This window comes from Amblyomma maculatum, chromosome 2 (genome assembly GCF_055883805.1).
Source record: "Amblyomma maculatum isolate TAMU_Amacu chromosome 2, ASM5588380v1, whole genome shotgun sequence".
NCBI classification, from domain to species: domain Eukaryota; kingdom Metazoa; phylum Arthropoda; class Arachnida; order Ixodida; family Ixodidae; genus Amblyomma; species Amblyomma maculatum.
In genome coordinates this window covers 201,447,926-201,468,400 of record NC_139345.1, presented here as the reverse complement: position 1 = coordinate 201,468,400, position 20,475 = coordinate 201,447,926, and the positions used below count along the sequence as shown (strand labels likewise).

The window sequence follows — 20,475 nt, the reverse complement described above, 5'->3', positions numbered from 1 at the left end:
GTATCTCCGTATCTTATCTGTCTTATTTCATTTCGTCTCGCGTATCGCTTTTCATCACTTATCGAGCGTTCCGTCGGCGCTTCACCCATGAACAACCTTTCCGCCCGGGCTCGTACTATTGCTCCCATGTATTTTTCTTTATCTGCACATTCTAACTGCGCTTTCAGTGTTCTGATCTGTGCGGTGTATTTTCCGGGCTGCAGATTTTCCAAGCTTAAAACGAAACTTAACTCGCACTACAGTTCTTTTTCTTTCTTCCTGTCTTCTTGTCTCAGGACGGTGCTCCTTTCTATAGCGCCTATTTTAATTTCTTGCTTGAATATTTCCCACGCCGCGATAGATTTCGAAGGCTCACTTTCAAGCAATCGCTGTATCTTCATTTTAACCACATTTACAAAAACTTCATCATCAAGGAGCTCAACGTTAAACTTCCATAGGTCCCAGCAAAATTTCGAGTTTTTTTTCTTTGTGCCGATAGTAAAAGCCACAAAGCTATGGTAGCTGAAAGAAACATGTTTAACTTTATAATCCGAACACCTTGGTAGCAGAGCCAAATAGACATAGGCACGATCCAGCCTGGCGTGACTTGCACGATGGAAGTGCGTAAAGTGTGAAGAGCTGCAAACCAAAACATGACCAACATCTTTCATTTCGCATTCTTGCATTAACGTGCTTAGTAGGAGAGCACTTCTGTCTCGCACCGACCTCTTGTCAGACCTGTCCTCGGCATAGCAGACACAGTTGAAATCGCCGAGTAGAATGACGCTCTTTGAACATTTCAAGTAGACACCGATTCACTCAAAAAAACTACGCCGATCATACTCTCTGTTAGGCGCATACACGCACATGACACGCCACTGTACACCCGTCAAAGAGAAATCGCAGACAACGAAACGGCCATTATCACTCACAGTTACTGCTTCTACTAAAATGCGCAAAGAATTGCGCAAGAACAGCGCACAGCCACCCGAGGTACCAACCGCATGGCATACGCAAATATTATAGCGAGCAGAGAAGGGCTCGACCATGCGGCTCGTTTGCTCATCGCTCTCCACTTTCGTTTCTTGTACCGCCATTATGTCTATATCGTTATCTAACAATAGACGGCTGACTTGGTACTGTTTTCGCCTGGCTGACAACCCTCGCACATTAAGCGAGGCTACACATAGAGCTACTTCTGGTTCAACCGCCATGCTGAAAATGAATCAAACGAGCCGCACGATCTTACCTGGTACGTTGGGGTCAGGAGCGGACAAACTGCGCAGTACAGGCTGATATGACCGAAAAACAATGCTCCAAGGTGGCATCACTGGTTTATGCCGGTGGCGTTGAAACAGAGCGACGCTGCATTTGTCGCCGCTCCGGGCCGCATCAGGAATCCTTGAGCCCCAGAAGCGGCCAGAGCAGCCACGAACTCGGGGCTCCTTCATGGCGAAGGCTGCATCTCTGGTGGGTTCCGGTCAGGCGGAATAGTGGGCTTTGGCTTGAAAGATGGCCGACGTAGAGGGGCCGCTTTGTGGGGCGGTTCCTCTTGATCGGTCTTGTCGGGGGCGCCCGCTGCGTCGGTTAAGTCGTGCGTGCGTTTCGTGGTCGCACTATTACTTGTGCTTTCGCGCGTGTCCATCGGTGCCTGTTCTTTTGAAGACGTTGACGTCGACTTACCACTGTCACCGATAGCAGCAACACTTGCTTCGGTGGCCTCGCCCGCAGCGCTTTTTTCATGTTGCAGGGCTTCTTGTCGCTCAGAATTTCCCTCGAGCTGAGGGGGCTGGTTTGTTCTCTCCTTTGAGTCCTTTGCCCTCGCACTATCTTCTGCACCGCTAACTTCCGCGACGTCCACCTCGTCCATGAGGTGTTCTGAGAAGTCGTCGGTTCTTGCAGGCCCTGTTGCACTGGCGCATGTTTTGACACACTGCTCATCTGTGTGGCCGAAGCGACGACAAAGGCTGCATTTCGGCACTTTACAATCCCGCCTAATATGTCCTGTGGCCTTGCACCTCAAACAGAGCGGCGCCCTTCCCGGAACAACAAGAAGTGCGGGCTCACCTGCTATCTTGAGCTGGTGCGGAATGTCCTCTCTTGAAATTCCATTTTTCAACTTGAGGGCCACTGTTCTCGTAGTGGACACTTTGTCTGCGACACCAAAGGCTCTCCAACGCTCTTTGGGCACGTCAGTCACTGTTCCGTACGGCAGCAAGGCAGCACGGACATCGTCGTGACTAACGCCATGCAAAACCCAGTGGATTTTCAGGCGCACATCCTGGTTATTCGGGTCAATAAGTAGACACGGCCGGTTCTTCACCTTTACATCAGTAGCCGCCATTAGTTTCCTTGTTGCCTCGGCACTCTTGAGCGTAACGGCCCAGACATGGTTCATCTGACACGCCCCCAAAGCAAGCACTTCAGGGAGCGCACCAAGATGAACCAAAGTATCTCTGAAGTCCTCGACGCGATACGGTTTAACCGCTGGGTCTGCGTGCATAAAAATTGTGTTCAACACAATTCTTCCTGTCGGCAAAGTTGGCAGTACGACCTGGTAATCTTCATCGACGGCAGACAAAAACCTGTTTCCGCGGCCAGACTGGGCCGCTGATACCGCTCCGACGGAGCACATGATTACACGTCCGTTCGCTTCGGCGCCCGGAAGCTACTCGGCCACGACTGCGGTTGAGCGCTGTAGAAAATGTGCCAGCACTCGTGCTTGCATGAATGCCTAAATTTTGCAAAACATACGTCCTTGATCTATATCACGTAGCCGACAGGATTCGAACCCGTGCGGGGAGACCCCAATGGATTTCAAGTCCATCGCCTTAACCACTGGGCCACGACTGCGGTTGAGCGCTGTAGAAAATGTGCCAGCACTCGTGCTTGCATGAATGCCTAAATTTTGCAAACGTAGGTGCTTGACCCATATCACGCAGCCGACAGGATTCGAACCTCTGCGGGGAGACCCCAATGGATTTCAAGTACATCGCCTTTACTACTCGGCCACGACTGCTTTTTTTTCTTTCTTTATTGCCGGCTGTCATACACATAACCAAGGTTGACACAGAAATTGAACTGAACACTCCAGCTCGTGATGTTCACATCAATATGACACAGGTAAAAAAGCCGTTGACCCTATTGGGGTTCACGTTGTCGAGTTAAAATTCTTTCAACTCTACCAATGGTGCAACTTTCACCACCCATGCTGGGACTACATTCATCGCTTTGTGCATTTCAACAAAGGTGAACATACACTCGCGAAAGTAGAGCCTTGCAGGGCGAGCTTTGGGTCAACGTGGAAGCCCGCCATTCGGGACCGCCAAAGACTGTGTAATCCTAGCAACATTACGGTGTCTAGAGGTACAGTACATAATCTTCATTATCTGTCGGCAGGAACCTGATTCCGTGTGGATCTAAAGGTAATTCTTTTTTGAGTGTTCTTTGTAATACGTCCCAAAAATAAACCCCCTCCCAGCAGCGCAGAAAAACATGGTCTTTTGTCTCTGGTTGTTTACATATTAGGCATTGTGAACCCGAAGGCAGATAAAAACCCTTGTCTTCGAAAAATGTTTTCACCGATAATGTGCCTGTATGTAGCTTAAAGAAAAACGTCTTTACTACCGGAGAAACTGGCATTCTTTTCACACGTTTTAATACGTCTTGACCTAGACTCTCGCTGTACAAGGCTCTGTCCATAGGAAGAGGAAAAAGGTTGTCACAAATATCATTGTACAGTTTCTTCTTTTTGACTTTACTCAAGTATTCTACCGGAAAACGAGCAGTTAAATTCGGACACTGCTTACTATTTCTTGAAAATCTTGGAAATTCGCCCTGGAATACTTCTCGTAGAGACAACAAAATTGGGCACTGCCCGCACGAAGCCTTACTTGGCACGCAGTACGTAAGAAAGGGTCTGAGAAGTCACGGAGGAAAATAAAACGATTAACCAGTTGGCGTACAAATAGATGAGCAAGCCCAAGTCCACCTTCTCGAACCCGGCGAAACAAGTTATCTCGGCTACACCTTTCCCATTTGGATGCCCAAATAAAAACTGAAAAAACTCGATGAAGCTTTTGTACATTTAACCTGGAACAATGAAGTACCTGCATGACATACCACAACTTTGCCACAAAAAACAGTTTGCACACAGTGGCTCGTGCGAAGATAGATAGCGGCGCCCCTTTCCACTTGTCGACTTTCTCGCTTATTTCTTGAGCTTGGGCACGCGAGAATGAATCACTGTCTTCATAGCATTCCAAAGGTACGCCCAAATACTTCACCGGTGTTGTAACCCAGGTTACGTTGGCAAAAACATTGGGTGTCGATAACCCCTCCCCATGCCAGAACCCTAAGCACTTTCCTCAGTTTACTGGGCTTCCTGAGATCGCACTGAATTCTTTCTCTATCTCAAATGCCTTGAGTATACTTTCTTTGTCCAAGCAGAAAACTGCTACGTCATCTGCGTACGCCAAGAGTTTCACCTCGCACATATGCAGTTGGAAGCCCTGGACAAATCCGCTTCGAATAATAGACAAGCACAAAATTTCTATATAAATACAGAACAGAAGAGGGCTGAGGGGGCAGCCCTGGCGCACCGAGCGTTGCACATTTATTGGATCGCCCAGTTCCTTGTTGACAATCAATCTCGTGGTGCAGTTTCGGTACGCCAGGGCCACGCCCTCTCTGATAACAGAACCCACGTTGATATAGTCCAGAATAGAAAACAAAGCATCATGAGAACCACAATCAAAAGCCTTTTCTAAGTCGAGCTGGAGAACCGCGACCCTAGTGCAAACAGCGACGCAGCACTCCAGCACGCACCTCGCCTTATGTATATTAGTAGTTATGGACCGTCCTTTGATGTCACAAGTCTGATGGGTGCCGACTATCTCTTGAATTACTGTCTGCAGCCTGGCCGCAAGAACTTTCATTAGAATTTTGTAATCAACATTTGTTAGTGATATAGGCTTGTATGATGTCACAAATCTTAATTTCTCCGTTTCATTAGTTTTAGGTATTAACACAGTGTGTGACGTGGCAAACGAAGGCGGCAACACTTTAATGTGGAAACCTTCGTTAAAAACTTCTGCCAACAGCGGGGATAGCTCTTCCTTAAATGCTTTGTAGAAAGCTGCGCCCAAACCGTTAGGCCCAGGCGACTTCCCTGGGTTTAGGTTTTCTATTGCTCGTGCTACTTCTTGCTTGGAAATTACTGCTCTAGTCTTTCTTTTGTGCAGTTGTCCAGTCGGGGTAATGAAGAAACAAACACCCCCTTAAACTTCTCCAACTCAATGTTCCTTATTGCGAATAGCTGCTGATAGTAATCATAGAACGCACGTGCTATGTCATCCTTATCCGTCATACGGCTGCCGTTCCATTCTATTTCTAGTATTTCGTTTCGACGAGCGTGTGCTTTTTCGAGACTGAGGGCCCGCTTAGTGGGGGCCTCGCCAGCTGTCAATGTTTCAAACCTTGCACGAACGATCGCTCCACGATATCCTCATCCATTAACTCTATTTTCTTTTTAATATTTTTGATGTCATCTTTATACACCCCCGGCTGTTTGCTTTCCTGAGCAACTAACATGTTTAGTGTTCACCTTAGTCCTGCTTCTTCTCGCTTTTCATTATGACGAATGCAACTACCTCTTTCTATCGCTTTCATCTTCATTTCTTGTTTAAATAGCTCCAGCTGCTCCCCAATGCTACTGTTAGGTCGCTTCTCTATTTCTTTTATCTTCTCTAATATAGTATCACGTAAAATCTGGTCATCTAAGAGTTTAGAATTTAACTTCCAGAGTTCCCAGAGAAAATGTTTGCTTTGATTTCTAGGTCCAATACTGCACTTCACAAGACAGTGATCGGAAAACGAAATCGCGATAACGGCATAATTTTGACAGTTTGGTATCGCATCCAACGATACATAAATCCGATCGAGTCGCGCATGACTGGATCCCTGGAAATGTGTCTAGAGCACACTGCCCGCACTATCCAAACACTCCGCAACGTCTTCCAGCGAAAATTCACCAATCATCTGGGACAAACAGTCAGTGCTTGCGTCTTTGTAGGCACGGTTTGAGGTCTTATCTCTAGCGCTTAACACGCAGTTAAAATCCCCCATCACCACGAGTTTCCTCTCTGAACTTAAATATCGTTGCATGCTTGTGAAGAAGTTGAACCTTTCTTCAACAGTATTGGGTGCATACACACACAGAACGCGCCATTCGCTATTGTGAAAAACGACATCGCAGACAATGAGCCTTCCACATGCGGATGAGGTCACGGCCTGCACTGTCAGTCCTGGCAACCGCCTAACAAGCAGAAGGCACCCAGCCGATGAACCCACCGCGTGACTAACAGCCACATCATACCTTGACGTGAAACGCTGCACCATGCTCCCAGTCGCCTCCTCCCCTTCCACTTTGGTTTCTTGAACCGCTAGCACGTCTATGTCTAGCTCTGTCAAAAGGCGATGTACTTGGATTTGTTTTCTTCTCCCTGCCAACCCACGGACGTTAACCGTTGCTACGCTCAGGGCCTGTTTTATCGCCATTTTCATGCATAAGGAGGACACCGGGAGCAAGGCGCTTACCTTTCACGTCTAGCGTGCCGCTAGACAGTTCCAGAGGTCCCACCGCCATCACTTGTGGTGGGCCCAACTTGCTGCGGGGAAGGCTTTTCAGCGGTTTTCCTGTCTGCCGAGGTATTAGGTTTGGGCCTGAACGGTTGTCGTCGGCTCTGTGTCGCTTTCGCTGGTGGCTCCTCGTTGTTGCTAGGGTTCCCTTTGTCAGCACAGTTGCCGGCCTCGGCATGCGGACGCTTTGGCGCACAAGCGGTGCCCGTTGGCCGAGCTCCGACTTCCGTGATAGCACTCACACTCATTGCTGGTCCCTGTTGTGCGGCGCCTTTACTGAACACGTCCTCTTTCAAGGACAACTCCGATACAGCCTACGCTGGCTCTTGAGTGCTGGTGTCCACGCACACCTCTTTATCCGTGCCATGCGATGTTGCCACATTATCTGGCACTGCGGAACCTCCCGTGTTGTCTTGGGTTCCCTTCGCTGCTTCTTGAGCCTCGGCAACGTCCATCACGTCCTCAGGCGTCTCCTCTCTCATAGCTGGTACCGTTGCCGCCGCGTACGTGCGCACACACTCCACTTCCGCGTGTCCGAAGCGCCGGTAGCGAGAGCAACGCGGCACTTTCCACTGGCGTCGCACGTGTCCGGAGCCGTGGCAACGTAGACATTGCATAGGCCTTCCGGGCACTACGACGAGGGCCAACTCGCCTGCTACCCTCAGTTGATGGGGAAGGTCATCCAATTTCATCCCTGTCTTCAACTTCAGGAGTACGGACCGTGTTGTGGTGCCTTTTTCGTTTACACCCGAGACGCGCCATCGTTCACGGGTGACTTCGGTTACGTTGCCGAATGGGGCGAAAGCCGTCCGAATATCTTCGTCAGCGACACCGTGGAGCATCCAGTGAAGTCGGAGGCGGACTTGCTGGTCTTGAGGGTCGAAAATAATGCATCGTCGCCCCTTAAAGTTAAGCTCTTTCAAAGCACAGATGCGTTTTGTGGCTTCAGCGGTCTTGAAAGTGACAGCCCACACGTAATTTACTTGATACGCCCCCAAGGCGACAACCTCGGGGAGCGCGTCCGTTTCGGCGAGCGCATCGCGGAAATCTTCGACTCGGAAGGGTCTAGCTTTAACATCTCCGTGCAAAAAAAGCGTGTTTAACGCAACAAGTCCTGTAGGCAGCTGAGGCAGAACGATCTGATACTCGCTATCAGTACTTGCGTCGGACCTGTTTCCGCGGCCAGCCTGGGCCGCTATCGCCGCTCCGGTGGAGACCATGATCCTGCGTCCGCACCGAACGGTAGCCGGAAGTAGAATGATTTCAAGTCCATCGCCTTAACCACTCGGCCACGACTGCGGTTGAGCGCTGTAGAAAATGTGCCAGCACTCGTGCTTGCATGAATGCCTAAATTTTGCAAAACATAGGTGCTTGACCCATATCACGCAGCCGACAGGATTTGAACCTGTGCGGGGAGACCCCAATGGATTTCAAGTCCATCGCCTTAACCACTCGGCCACGACTGCGGTTGAGCGCTGCAGAAAATGTGCCAGCACTCGTGCTTGCATGAACGCCTAAATTTTGCAAAAACATAGGTGCTTGACCCATATCACGCAGCCGACAGGATTCGAACCTATGCGGGGAGACCCCAATGGATTTCAAGTCCATCGCCTTAACCACTCGGCCACGACTGCGGTTGAGCGCTGTAGAAAATGTGCCAGCACTCGTGCTTGCATGAACGCCTAAATTTTGCAAAAACACAGGTGCTTGACCCATATCACGCAGCCGACAGGATTCGAACCTATGCGGGGGGACCCGATGGATTTCAAGTCCATCGCCTTAACCACTCGGCCACGACTGCTTTTTTTTTTATTACCAGGCTTATGACAAGTACAAAACACAAAATCAATGATAAAAGAGTCGCCAATCCTTCGGCTGACACATGAGATTTAAAATTGTTTGATGCCAATCAACTGGTCATGTATATTCATCCATTCCGGTGGATCAGGCTCGCTTTTGTACACATCTCGGATATACGCCACGCTCTCGACGAAATTTTCTCTAACAGGTCGCGTATTGACGTCCGCATGACGCACTTGCATTCTAGTCTTCCATATACTATGGAGGCTAAGGAGCATTATCATATCGTATGGAGTTTCTTGATTTTCAACTGGCAGGAAGCGTATACCGTAGGGATCTTTTGGGAGCTTTTTTTATTGTTCTTTGAAGAACATCCCAATGAAATATCGGGTTCCAGCAGTCTATAAAGACATGCTCAACTGTTTCGGGTTTCTTGCAGAGGAGGCAATTGGTTGTCCACGGGACAAATATTCCTTTTTTTTTCCAGCCAAACTTTGACTGGAAGCGTCCCGGTATGTAATTTGAAGAAAAACGACTTTGTCGTAGGCTTAACTGGCATCCTCTTTACTCGCTTCAAGACGTCCTGTCCTGGGCCTCCATAGTATACAGAACGGTACACAGGCACAGGTAGCATGTCTATAAGGTCTGTATACAGTTTGCGCCTTGAAACTGAAGAAAGATATTCCATTGAAAATCGGACACTCAGCATTCTGAATGCAAGAACAACCTCACGTAAGTAACGAGAGACCGTGGTACAGGGATCTAAAAATGACGTGACAATGAATTGTGGTAGCATATTGCACATTCTTATTTGTAAAACAGTTCGCAAAAACGGGTCTTGCTGGTCTCGAAGATATAGAAACCGAGATACTATCTGGCGTAAAAACAAATGAACGAGACCAAGGCCTCCGAATCTGACAGGCCGAAACAAATTTGTGCGGCTCATTCTTTCCCATGTGGAGGACCAAATAAACACAGAAAAAATGCGATGCACTTTTTGTACATGGACCCGTGACAAGACATTCATTATATACCATATTTTGGAAAGCAAGAAAACATTACAGATGCTAGCCCGCGCGAACATAGATAAATCCCTTCCTTGCCATCCTTCCACTTTTTCCCGTACTCGGTTGGTTTCCTCTGCCCACTGTCGCTCAGTGTCACGATAACAGCAAAGCGGCACGCCAAGGTACTTTGTAGGTAATTCCGCCCACTTCATGAAAGCGAAATACTCGGGTTTATTATCCCATTGTCCGTGCCAAAAGCCTGAGCTTTTTTCCCAATTAATTTGGCAGCCTGTCTGTTTGCAATATTTCCCCGTAATGGTAACAACTTCCCGAACGCTGTCTTTATCTGAACAGAAGACGGCAATATCATCCGCATAAGCTAGGACCTTAACATGAGCGTCGTAAAGCTTAAAACCGATCACCTTATCGCTGTGAAGCAAAGCTAAACACATTGGTTCGAGGTAGATTCCAAATAGCAGTGGCGACAGCGGGCAGCCCTGTCTTACCGACGAGCGCACTGGCACGCTTTTAGTAAGAGTACCATTTACAATCACACGTGTCGTGCAACATGCGTATGACATCTTAACGCCTTCTAGTATGACTCGACCGACGTTGGTGTGCTCAAGAATACTAAGTAAAACCACGTGCGATACGCGGTCAAAAGCTTTTGCTAAATCGAGTTGCAGCATAGCAACACGGCCTTCACAAACATCGCAACATTCCAGAACATTACGGGCGACATGAATATTCTTAGCTATTGTGCGGCCTTTGATGCCACATGTTTGGTGTGGACCTACCAAAAGCTTTATTACGGTTTGTAGTCGGTTTGCTAAGACTTTAGTGTAGATTTTGTAGTCTGTGTTGGTAAGGCTAATTGGACGGTACGACCCCACCAATAACCGCTGCTCGGGATCATCAGTTTTGGGTATCAAGGTAATATGGGAAGCCCCAAAGGACAGTGGCACTCTTTGCTTTTCATACGCTTCCGAGATCACACGGTGTAACAGAAGGGCCACTGGTGTTCTAAACACCTTGTAAAAATTTGCTGTTAACCCATCCGGTCCAGGGGCTTTACCAGATTGTAAGCCATCGATTGCACTTTCAATTTCGCTAATAGTAATTGGTTCTTCAAGTCGCGCTTTTGTCTCATCATCAAGCGATGGCATAAGCGGTAAAAACTCTTTTTCAAACCCGTCTTCAACATCTCTTTCATAACCTAACAAGTCGCTGAAATATTCAACAAAAGCTTGCTCTATGATTTTACTGTCTGAAATTACCTCACCTTGGTATCGTATCTGTTTAATTTCTTTCCGGCACGCGTACCTTTTCTCGTCCGATAAGGCGCGTTTTGTCGGCGTTTCGCCTGCCCACAGCTTTTGAGCTCGCGCTCTTATCACAGCCGCTTTGTTCGTGTCAATCTGTTGCAAGCGGCTCTTTACTTCTCTCATTTCCTTCGAACAGCTTCCTGGCTTGTCGCTTTCAATGGCCAAAAGAAATTCAAGACGTTCACGTAATTGCTTTTCTTCATTGTTGTGCTTGAACTTATTGATGCAGCTGCTCTCAATAGCTTTTATTTTTACGCGCTGCTTGAATTGATCCCATTCGGCAACAGCGTTTGGCGAATTAGCCTGAATTATATATTTTATTTGTTCATCTACGTAGTTAATAAATTCTTCGTCCTCTAAAAGCTTGTCATTCTGCTTCCATAGATCCCAGCTAAATTTCGGTTTTTCCTTCCTTGTTCCGACAGTTGCAATTACTAGGCAATGATCACTAAACTGTACAGGTACGACCTCATATTTGGTACACAGTGGCAAAAGCTCTACAGAAACATATATTCTGTCAAGTCTTGCATGACTTTCATTCTGAAAATGCGTAAATAGTGGACGCATACCATCTGTTAGAGCTGCCCCCACATCTTCCAAATTCCATTCTTGTACAATCTGATTAAGCGCTAACGCACTCTTGTCCCTAACAGGCAGCTTTTTTAAGCGATCAGCAACGCTACAGACACAGTTAAAGTCTCCTAACAGGATTAATTTCTTGCCGCATGAAAGATACTGATAAAGATTATCAAAAAACACTGCGCGGTCAGCCTCAACGTTTGGCGCATAAACACAAACTGCTCGCCAGTTGCACGCATGGAAGAAAAAGTCTACGACAAGAAAACGCCCATTTTCACAAATGACGACAGATTCAGGAACAACTGTTATGTCGTTGCGAATAAAAAGAACGCAGCCCCCTGATGTACCAAGAGCATGGCAAACACATACGTTGTAGCGGGTCTGAAAGGGCGCCACCATACGATCTATTTGCTCAACACTTTCGATCTTTGTTTCTTGGACAGCTATTAGGTCAAGTTCTTTTTCCAAGAGAAGTCTTTTAAGCTGGTACTGTTTTTTTCTTGCTCCCAGTCCTCTTACGTTTAATGTGGCAATACGTAGCACTATCGTATTGCTAGGATCCATGATTTAGTTTGAATATTTGAACGTATGGTGACGGCCTTTGCTGGTAAAAAACAAACAAACAAAAAAGGCTTACTGAACTTAGTTGCATATGCTCTTCATGATGCAGACACATAGTTGCACCAGACAGTGGCCAGAAACTGTCCTCACAAAGTCCCCTCAGCACCTTCCAACGCAGCCAGCAACAATGCACAGATTCACGATAGTTACGGTGGCGGTTTTCCCGCTGACCGTGTATCAGGCGGGATGTTGGGGCGCGGCTTAAAACTCGGCCGTCTGGTAGAAGCCGCTTTTGGTGGCGGCTCATCTCCAATGCTGCTTCCTGGCGTCCCCGATGCGTCGCTTGTTGCATCCTGTGGACGCTTTCCGGCTAGACTACCGGTTGCATCTTCCGCGACGTCCATGGTTTCACCTTGCTGATGCATCTCGTGTGATGAATGTTCAGCAAGTGGCCTGTCCTTTCCTTCTGTTGAAGTTGTTTTGTTGGCAGAAGCTACCGTCTGCTGAGTCTCGGTTGAATTGTCCACTTCAGGTGTCGTCTTCTGCTCAGATCCTGAAGCAGCTGACTGTGTTTCGTCCACATCAGTTACATTTTTTGCTGCCTCTTCAGATTCGACCTCGTCCATGAGCAGATCGGACGCATCCATTCTGCTCACGGGGCCTGCAGCGCTGGCATATGTGCGGGAGCATTGGGTCTGTTCGTGTCCATACCTTCGGCATGCACCGCAACGTGGTACTTTACACTGCTGTCGGATGTGACCAGTAGAATGGCACCGGAGGCAGAGTGGCGGTCGTCCCGATACAACCACAAGTGCCAACTCGCCTGCAACAATGACTTGGTGTGGAAGGTCGTCAAGCTTCATCCCTGGCTTGAGCTTGAGGGACACCAACCTCGTAGTTGAGCCTTTATCGGCGACACCTTGAACGCGCCATCGCTCTCTCGTGACATCACTGACTGTTCCGTATGGCGCAAAAGCTAGCCTCACGTCTTCGTCAGTCACGCCATGAAGAAGCCAGTGCAATTTCATACGCACGCATTGGTTCACCGGGTCAATAACAAGGCACCGATGGTCTTTAACCTTCATCTCGCCTGCATTCAAAATCTTCTTCACACCTTCCGCATCCTTGAAAGTTACCGCCCATACATGGCTCATTCGATACGCCCCCAGAGCGGTAACGTCTGGGAGCAGCGACATTCCGGCTAGCGCATCGCGAAAGTCTTCCGCCCTGTATGGGCGGGCCCTTATGTCAGCGTGCAGAAAAATAGAATTCAAAACAACTCGCCCGGTTGGCAGACTTGGCAGGATAACCTGGTATTCCTTGTCAGATGCAAAACCCTCATTTCCGCGGTCAGACATGGCCGCTGTAGACGCTCCGGCGGAGCCTTTCATCCTGCGTCCGATCACTAGCGTGGCCGGAAGCAGAATCACTCGGCCACGACTGCGGTTGAGCGCTGTAGAAAATGTGCCAGCACTCGTTGTTGCATGAATGCCTAAATTTTGCAAAACATAGGTGCTTGACCCATATCACGCAGCCGACAGGACTCGAACCTATGCGGGGAGTTCCCAATGGATTTAAAGTCCATCGCCTTAACCACTCGGCCTCGACTGTTTTTTTTTTCTTTCTTTATTGCCGTGAAACACAAACCAAAATACACATGATAAAACACGTCAACTACACTTGAGCTAACGCGTACGCGGCTAAAATCTTTTAAAGTGCACCAACTCATCAAACAGAGAATGCCATTGTGGCGGATCCTGCTGCATCCTGAAAGTTTCGCGTATATACACAGCACTTTCAATAAAGTTTTCACGCACAGATCGTGTATCTATATCTGCATGACGCACCTGCATTCGTGTTTTCCACAAACTATGGAGGCCAAGAAGCATAATTAAATCATAAGGTGCATCATCGTTCTGCACTGGTAGGAATCTTATATCATAAGGAGTTAATGGAAGTTCCTTTTTAATTGTCCTTTGGAGGACGTCCCATAGAAAGACAGCATCCCAACACTAAGAAAACGTGTTCAATTGTTTCCGGTTTTTTGCACAACAGGCAGTTTGTTGTCCATGGGACGAAGATACCTTTTTCATTCAACCAGGTTTTAACAGGGAGCGTATTGGAGTGAAGTTTGAAAAGGAACGTTTTAGCTGATGGCCTCACGGGCATCTTCTTAACTCTTTTCAAAACGTCCTGCCCTGGGCCTCCACAGTGTTGTGCCCGGTAAAAAGGCACCGGCAGCATCACGTCAATGAGATCTTTATACAGTTTTTTTCTGGGAACATTGGAAAGATAATCAAAAGAAAACCGCACTTCTAGCAACTTGCACGAAAAAACAACCTCGAGCAGGTGGCCAGTCACAGTACCAGGCATGTTTTCACACGACACAATCCATTCAGGGAGCAGCCTCTGCAATCGCACTTGCATCACAGTTCTTAGAAAGGTATCTTTTTGATCATGAAGGAATATAAATCGCGAGACCACCTGACGCAAGAACAGATGTGCAAGGCCAAGCCCGCCCCTTTTAACAGAAATAAACAAATTCGTCCGGGCGGTTTTTTCCCATGTGGATGCCCAAATAAAAACAGCAAAAACGCGGTGCATTTTCTGAATTGAGGGTCGTGAGATACACAACACATTTATGAGGTACCACAGCCTCGAAATAAGAAAAACATTGCAAATAGAAGCGCGCGAAAACATTGACATTTGCCTTCCTTGCCACGCATCCGCTTTTTCTTTCACTCTGGATGTTTCTTCCACCCAGTGCCCGTTGGGATCTTGATAACATTCTAAAGGCACGCCTAGATATCGTGTTGGGAGAGCAGACCATCGCAGCTTACACAAGAAATAAGGTGTCACGTCCCAATCACCGCGCCAAAACCCAGAGCTTTTCTCCCAATTGATCTTGCATCCGGTTTGATCACAAAATGTTTGGACGACACCAGTGACTTCACAGATGCTCTTTCTAGTTGCACAAAAGACTGCAATGTCATCAGCGTATGCTGGCATTTTCACGTGTGCTGATCGCAGCTTGAATCCTAAAATGCGATCACTATCAATGATAGCAAAGCAAAGTGGCTCTAAATACAGTGCAAAAAGCAGGGGGTGAGAGCGGGCAGCCCTGCCTTACTGATGACCGTACTGCGATGCTGTCAGTCAGTTCACCATTCACAATAATACGGGTCGTGCAGTTCGCATAAGCCATTTTAACACCCTCCACTATGACGTCACCAAGGTTAGAATGCTCCAAAATGGAAAAAAGAATTTCGTGAGAAACACAGTCAAAGGCTTTCGCCAAATCTAATTGCATCATGGCTATCTGACCACCGAGTGCATCAACGAATTCTAATACGGTTCTTGCGACATGTATATTCGTGGCAATGGATCGACCCTTGATGCCGCACGTTTGATGAGGTCCAACCAATGTTTTTATTACGCTTTGCAGTCTTTTTGCTAAACCCTTCATGTACACCTTATAGTCAACATTGGTGAGGCTTATCGGTCGATATGACCCCACCAACTGTCGTTTCTCCGGATCATCTGTCTTGGGTATTAGAACAATGTGCGATGTAGAGAAAGACAATGGAACAGGATTACGTTCATAAGCTTCAGTGATTACACAGAGCATAAACTGAGCCGCATACTGCTGAAAAGTTTTAAAGAATGCGGCGCTTAGACAATCCGGCCCAGGGGCCTTCCCAGGTGTCAGGTCATCTATTGCAGATAGTATCTCCTGCAACGTTACCGGTGTTTCTAGGCGCGCTTTACTTTCTTCATCCAGTGCAGGCATCAGTCTTAGAAAATCTGTTCGAAAGCCGCCTACAGTCTCACGCTTAGCGCTAAGCAGTTCTTCGTAGTGCTCTGTTACCGCACGCTGAATATCTTTAGCATCTTCAGTTATATGGCCGGCATATCTTATACTCCTCATTTCTTTTTGGCAGGCGTATCTTTTCTCGTCTGCTAGCGCTCGTTTTGTCGGTACTTCTCCAGCCCAAAGTTTTTCAGCCCTTGCACGTATAACGGCCCCTGTGCATCTTTCACTGTCGATTGTTTCCAACTCATTTTTTATCTCTCGTATTTTACTGGCGAAATGCCCTGGCACTGAACTTTCCATGCTCAAAAGAAACTGGAGTTGTTCATTCAGTTCTTTTTCTTTCTCTTTATGCCGCACCTTACTGCTCTTTTCTATGGCTTTCAATTTGATCCACTCTTTGAAGCTGTCCCATTCCGCTGCAAAACTTACTGGTCGCATAGCAAGACGATTTTCAAACTCGGTCTTAACTTCCGTAAGGAACTCTTCATCGGCGAGAAGTTTGGAATTCAGATTCCATAGGTACCAGTTAAAGCGCGATTTCTTTCCTGCCCTACCGAACACTGCACTCACGAGACAATGATCACTGAAAGACACAGGTTTGACCTCATATGCAGTACATAGGGAAACAAGATCAACCGAGGCATACACCCTGTCCAATCTAGCATGGCTATCTCGGTGAAAGTGCGTGAACTCTGGTTGGTTTCCAGTGGAGAACACACTACCAACGTCCTCAAGGCCGTATTCATGCACAAGTGCATTCAACTGCTCGGAGCTTCTGTCTCTTCGAGGTTTACACTTCGCCGCTCGGTCCACAGCTGAGCACACACAGTTGTAGTCACCAAGTACAAGCAAGATTTTGTCAGTCTTCAGCCACAATTCAATAGACTCAAAAAACAATTCACGTTCGCATTTTGAATTGGGAGCATACACACACACAACACGCCAGCCTAAATTACAGTAGGTAAAATCAGTAACCAAAAGCCGACCACTTGGACAGGCAAAAACGGACTCTACGCTTACTCCCAGCGTGTTACGTATCAATAAAAGGCATCCACCCGATACACCAACAGAATGGCATACACACACATAAAAGCTTGCTTGAAAAGAAGCCACCATACGGTCAGTGCTTTCTTGTCTCTCAATCTTTGACTCTTGCACAGCTGCTATATCTATATCATTATCCAAAAGGAGGCGACAGAGCTGGCATTGTCGCCTTCTCGCTCCCAGCCCTCTGACATTCAAAGTAGCTACGTGTAATGGCAAATTAAGCTTAAGAGTCATTAATTAGAAAGAGACGCCCGTACCAGCATGGTGCCTACCTTCATGGTTGCGTGGCCTCCGCTTCCGAAGAACAGCGGCGTATGTGTGCATGTAATGTCCTCCCAGCAGAACATCGGGCTGCATTCAAACGAAGTCCAAGCACCGTCTTTCATTTTTTTTTCACACACGCCCCTCTTGGTTGCAGAATGTTCCTGACGCTGGTCGGTAGGCAGCCGACTCACAAATCGTTCAGGAGACCACAAAACTACGGAGGCGGTTTTCCCGCCTGCCGCGTGTCGGCCGAGAAGTTCGGGTTCGGTCGCAAAGTCGCTCTTCGGATGCCCGCAGTTTTCGGAGGCGGCTCACCAAAAACACCGCCTGGCAGCTGAGTCTCCTCGACGCTTTCCTCGTGCGGACGTTTTGCGGCAATTAGGGCTGCTGTCTCCGGCCCAACCTCCATGGCATCAGTACAGGAAGGCTCAGTACTGAGATGGTCCTCGGCATCAGAAAATTTGATTACGTCTTCTGACGCTTCCTTTGACGCGCTTCCATTGTCCTGGGATGGAACGTTCAAGACATGCAGAATTTCATTCTATTCATTAGAGACCGTCACCTTATTCTTCTTTAAAACCATCATGGAAGGCGCGTCCTGTTTCGTTGACTGACCTCTAATGTCAGCAGCCTCCTCCGCATCCGCCTCGTCCATAATTAACTCGGACGAGTGTTCGCTGGTCCCAGGCCCGGCAATGCTAGCGTAGGTTCGTGCACACTGGCTGTCTTCATGGCCGAACCGTCGACAGGTTCCGCAGCGAGGAACCCGGCACTCTTTGCGGATGTGCCCCGTACTCCGGCAGCGTAGGCACAACGGGGGTCTGCCTGGCACAATCACTAGCGCCAGCTCGCCGCTAACATTCAACTGATGCGGAAGGTCGTCGAGCTTCAAGCCAGCTTTCAGCTTCAGCTTGACGAGTCTAGTTGTGGAGCCCTTTTCTAGCATACCTTTAACACGCCAGCGCTCCTGGGAAACCTCCGACACCTTTCCGTACGGCGCAAATGCAGCACGAACATCCTCGTCTGGCACGTTGTGGAGCAGCCAGTGAAGTTTGAGTCGCACGTCCTGATTCCCCGGGTCAATCACCAAGCAGCGACCGTTTTTTACACACAGCTCACCTACACTTACAATCTTGTTCACCGCTTCAGTATCTTTGAGAGTGACGGCCCAGACGTGGCTCATCCGATACGCCCCTATTGCGATAACGTCGGGGATTAGCGAGTGTTGCGCCAAAGCATCCCGGAAATCTTCCACCCGGTACGGGCGGGCCCTGATATCGGCATGCAAAAAAAACGGTATTCAAAACAAACCGACCTGTTGGCAGTGCAGGCAAAACAACCTGGTAAGTATTGTCCTGTTCCGCAGTCCTGTTACCGCGGCCTGACATGGCCGCTGAAGCCGCTCCTGAGGAGCCCTGCATCCTGCGTCCGTTCACTGGCGTGGCCGGAAGCAGCACTCGGCCTCGACTGCGGTTGAGCGCTGTAGAAAATGTGCCATCACTCGTGCTTGCATGAATGCCTAAATTTTGCAAAACATAGGTGCATGACCCATATTAAGCAGCCGACAGAGTTCGAACCTGTGCGGGGAGACCCCGATGGATATCAAGTCCATCGCCTTAACCAATCGGCCACGAATATCTTTTTTTTCTTTATTGCCATACTTTGACAAACACTGCACACACACACAAAAAAAAAAAAAAACTTCATTCAATCTTGACACGAGCAACCTGCCAGAGCTGCTTGACAGGCCTTGTCTTGTTTAAAATTCTTTGAGCAGGCTCAAATTTTCCATCCTGGGTAGCCAATCGGGGTTACATGATTGTGATCTCACCACTTGCACGAATCTGTGCACATTCTCCTTAAAGTACATGCGGGCCGGTCGCGCGTCTGGGTCGCAGTAATAACCCGCCATCCTGGAGCGCCAAATACTATGGAGGCCCCAGAGCATTACTTGGTCCAACGGGAAACCATCCTCATTTTGAATGACCAAAAATCTGATGCCGTACGGATGAAGCGGAAACTATTTTTTAATGGTTTTTTGTAAAACATCCCAAAGATACACCCCCTCCCAACAGTGAAGAAATACATGATCAATTGTTTCGGGCACTTTGCATATTAGGCAATGCGTACCCCATGGTAAAAATAAACCTTTCCCCTCTAAGAACTTTTTAACTGGTAGTGTTTCTGTATGTAATTTGAAGAAGAAAGTTTTTATTCCTGGCTGCACTTGCATTCTTTTAACTCTTTTCAAAACGTCCCCACCATTGCCTCCATTGTACATGGCTCTGTACACTGGCACTGGAAAAACAACATCACACAGATCACCGTATAGCTTTTTCCGCTTCACTTCACTTAAGAATTCTGCCGAAAAACGCGCTGTAAAAAATTTCACGCTGTCAGCCACTTCTCTAAAATAACCGAAGATTCTTCCTGTTAAACTCTTGGTACCCACAACAAAATCAGGCAAAGCATGGTTCAATCTTAGTTGGCACACAGTTCTTAAGAAAGGGTCACTAACATCTCGGAAGAAGAAAAACCTGTTGACAAGCTGGCGGAGAAATAGATGTCCCAGCCCGAGACCACCCTCTTTCACACTTCGAAACAAGTTCGTCCGCTTGCACCGTTCCCAGCTCGATGACCAAACAAACACAGCTAGAATACGATGTATATTCTGTACATTTACCAGGGAACAGTGCAACACTTGCATGACATACCAGAGTTTGCTTAAAAAAAAACGCATTGCACACCGTCGCTCTTGCAAAAATTGATAAATATGCCCCCTTCCATCTATCTGCTTTTTCCTGTATTTCGTTCAGTTGTCCTTTCCTGTATGCATCACTGTCCCTGTAGCTGTTTAATGGAACTCCTAAGTATTTTGTGGGGGTTGTTACCCAGGGCACATTTGCAAAAAGCTCTGGGGTCGATGGCCAATTGCCATGCCAAAATCCCTGACACTTTGACCAGTTCACTTTGCTTCCGGTTGCCTTCCTGAAACGGTCAACACACAGCACTGCCTCGCGTATACTATGCTGATCCACAGCACAGACCGCTAGGTGATCCGCGTATGCGAGCAACTTGACTTCAGCTGCCTGCAACTTAAAACCTTTAACTGCCTCGTTTTGGATAATGTTCACACATAGTGTCTTTATGTAGATGGCAAAAAAAGTGGGCTGAGGGGGCAGCCCTGGCGTACCGAGCGTTGCACCTGAATGGGGGCCCCCAGACTCTTGTTAATGATTAATCTAGTAGTGCATCCCCGGTACGCCATGGCCACGCCCTCTCTGATTACTGAACCTAGGTTCACGTGATCCAGAATACACAGCAATATTTCGTGGGCTACACAGTCGAAAGCCTTTTCGAGGTCCATTTGTTGGATGGCTACACATTTATCCATTAGTTCACTACACTCGAGCACCGATCTTGCCGTGTGTATATTTATCATAATTGACCTCCCCTTTAT

At 47.8% G+C, this 20,475-nt stretch overlaps 1 protein-coding gene and 5 non-coding genes across 6 annotated transcripts; all 6 read right to left on the bottom strand.

Annotated features, from left to right (window-relative positions):
• Positions 1-1,203: 1,203 nt before the first annotated feature.
• LOC146200998 (uncharacterized) lies at positions 1,204-2,631 on the bottom strand. Its single transcript, XM_084592995.1, has one exon. The coding sequence runs from the start codon at positions 2,612-2,614 to the stop codon at positions 1,427-1,429; it is 1,188 nt and encodes a 395-aa protein (XP_084449121.1). The 5' UTR covers positions 2,615-2,631; the 3' UTR covers positions 1,204-1,426.
• Positions 2,632-2,750: 119 nt separating this feature from the next.
• TRNAS-UGA (transfer RNA serine (anticodon UGA)) lies at positions 2,751-2,832 on the bottom strand. Its single transcript has one exon. It is a non-coding gene; the product is annotated as a tRNA-Ser (tRNA).
• Positions 2,833-2,916: 84 nt separating this feature from the next.
• On the bottom strand, positions 2,917-2,998 carry TRNAS-UGA (transfer RNA serine (anticodon UGA)). The gene has a single exon. It is a non-coding gene; the product is annotated as a tRNA-Ser (tRNA).
• Positions 2,999-8,002: 5,004 nt separating this feature from the next.
• On the bottom strand, positions 8,003-8,084 carry TRNAS-UGA (transfer RNA serine (anticodon UGA)). The gene has a single exon. It is a non-coding gene; the product is annotated as a tRNA-Ser (tRNA).
• An 86-nt stretch (positions 8,085-8,170) lies between these two features.
• On the bottom strand, positions 8,171-8,252 carry TRNAS-UGA (transfer RNA serine (anticodon UGA)). The gene has a single exon. It is a non-coding gene; the product is annotated as a tRNA-Ser (tRNA).
• Positions 8,253-8,338: 86 nt separating this feature from the next.
• On the bottom strand, positions 8,339-8,419 carry TRNAS-UGA (transfer RNA serine (anticodon UGA)). The gene has a single exon. It is a non-coding gene; the product is annotated as a tRNA-Ser (tRNA).
• Positions 8,420-20,475: the final 12,056 nt, after the last annotated feature.

Bases quoted from the DNA above. Each gene is read 5' to 3' on its own strand.
- LOC146200998 (XM_084592995.1), bottom strand. From the start codon at position 2,614: ATGTGCTCCGTCGGAGCGGTATCAGCGGCCCAGTCTGGCCGCGGAAAC.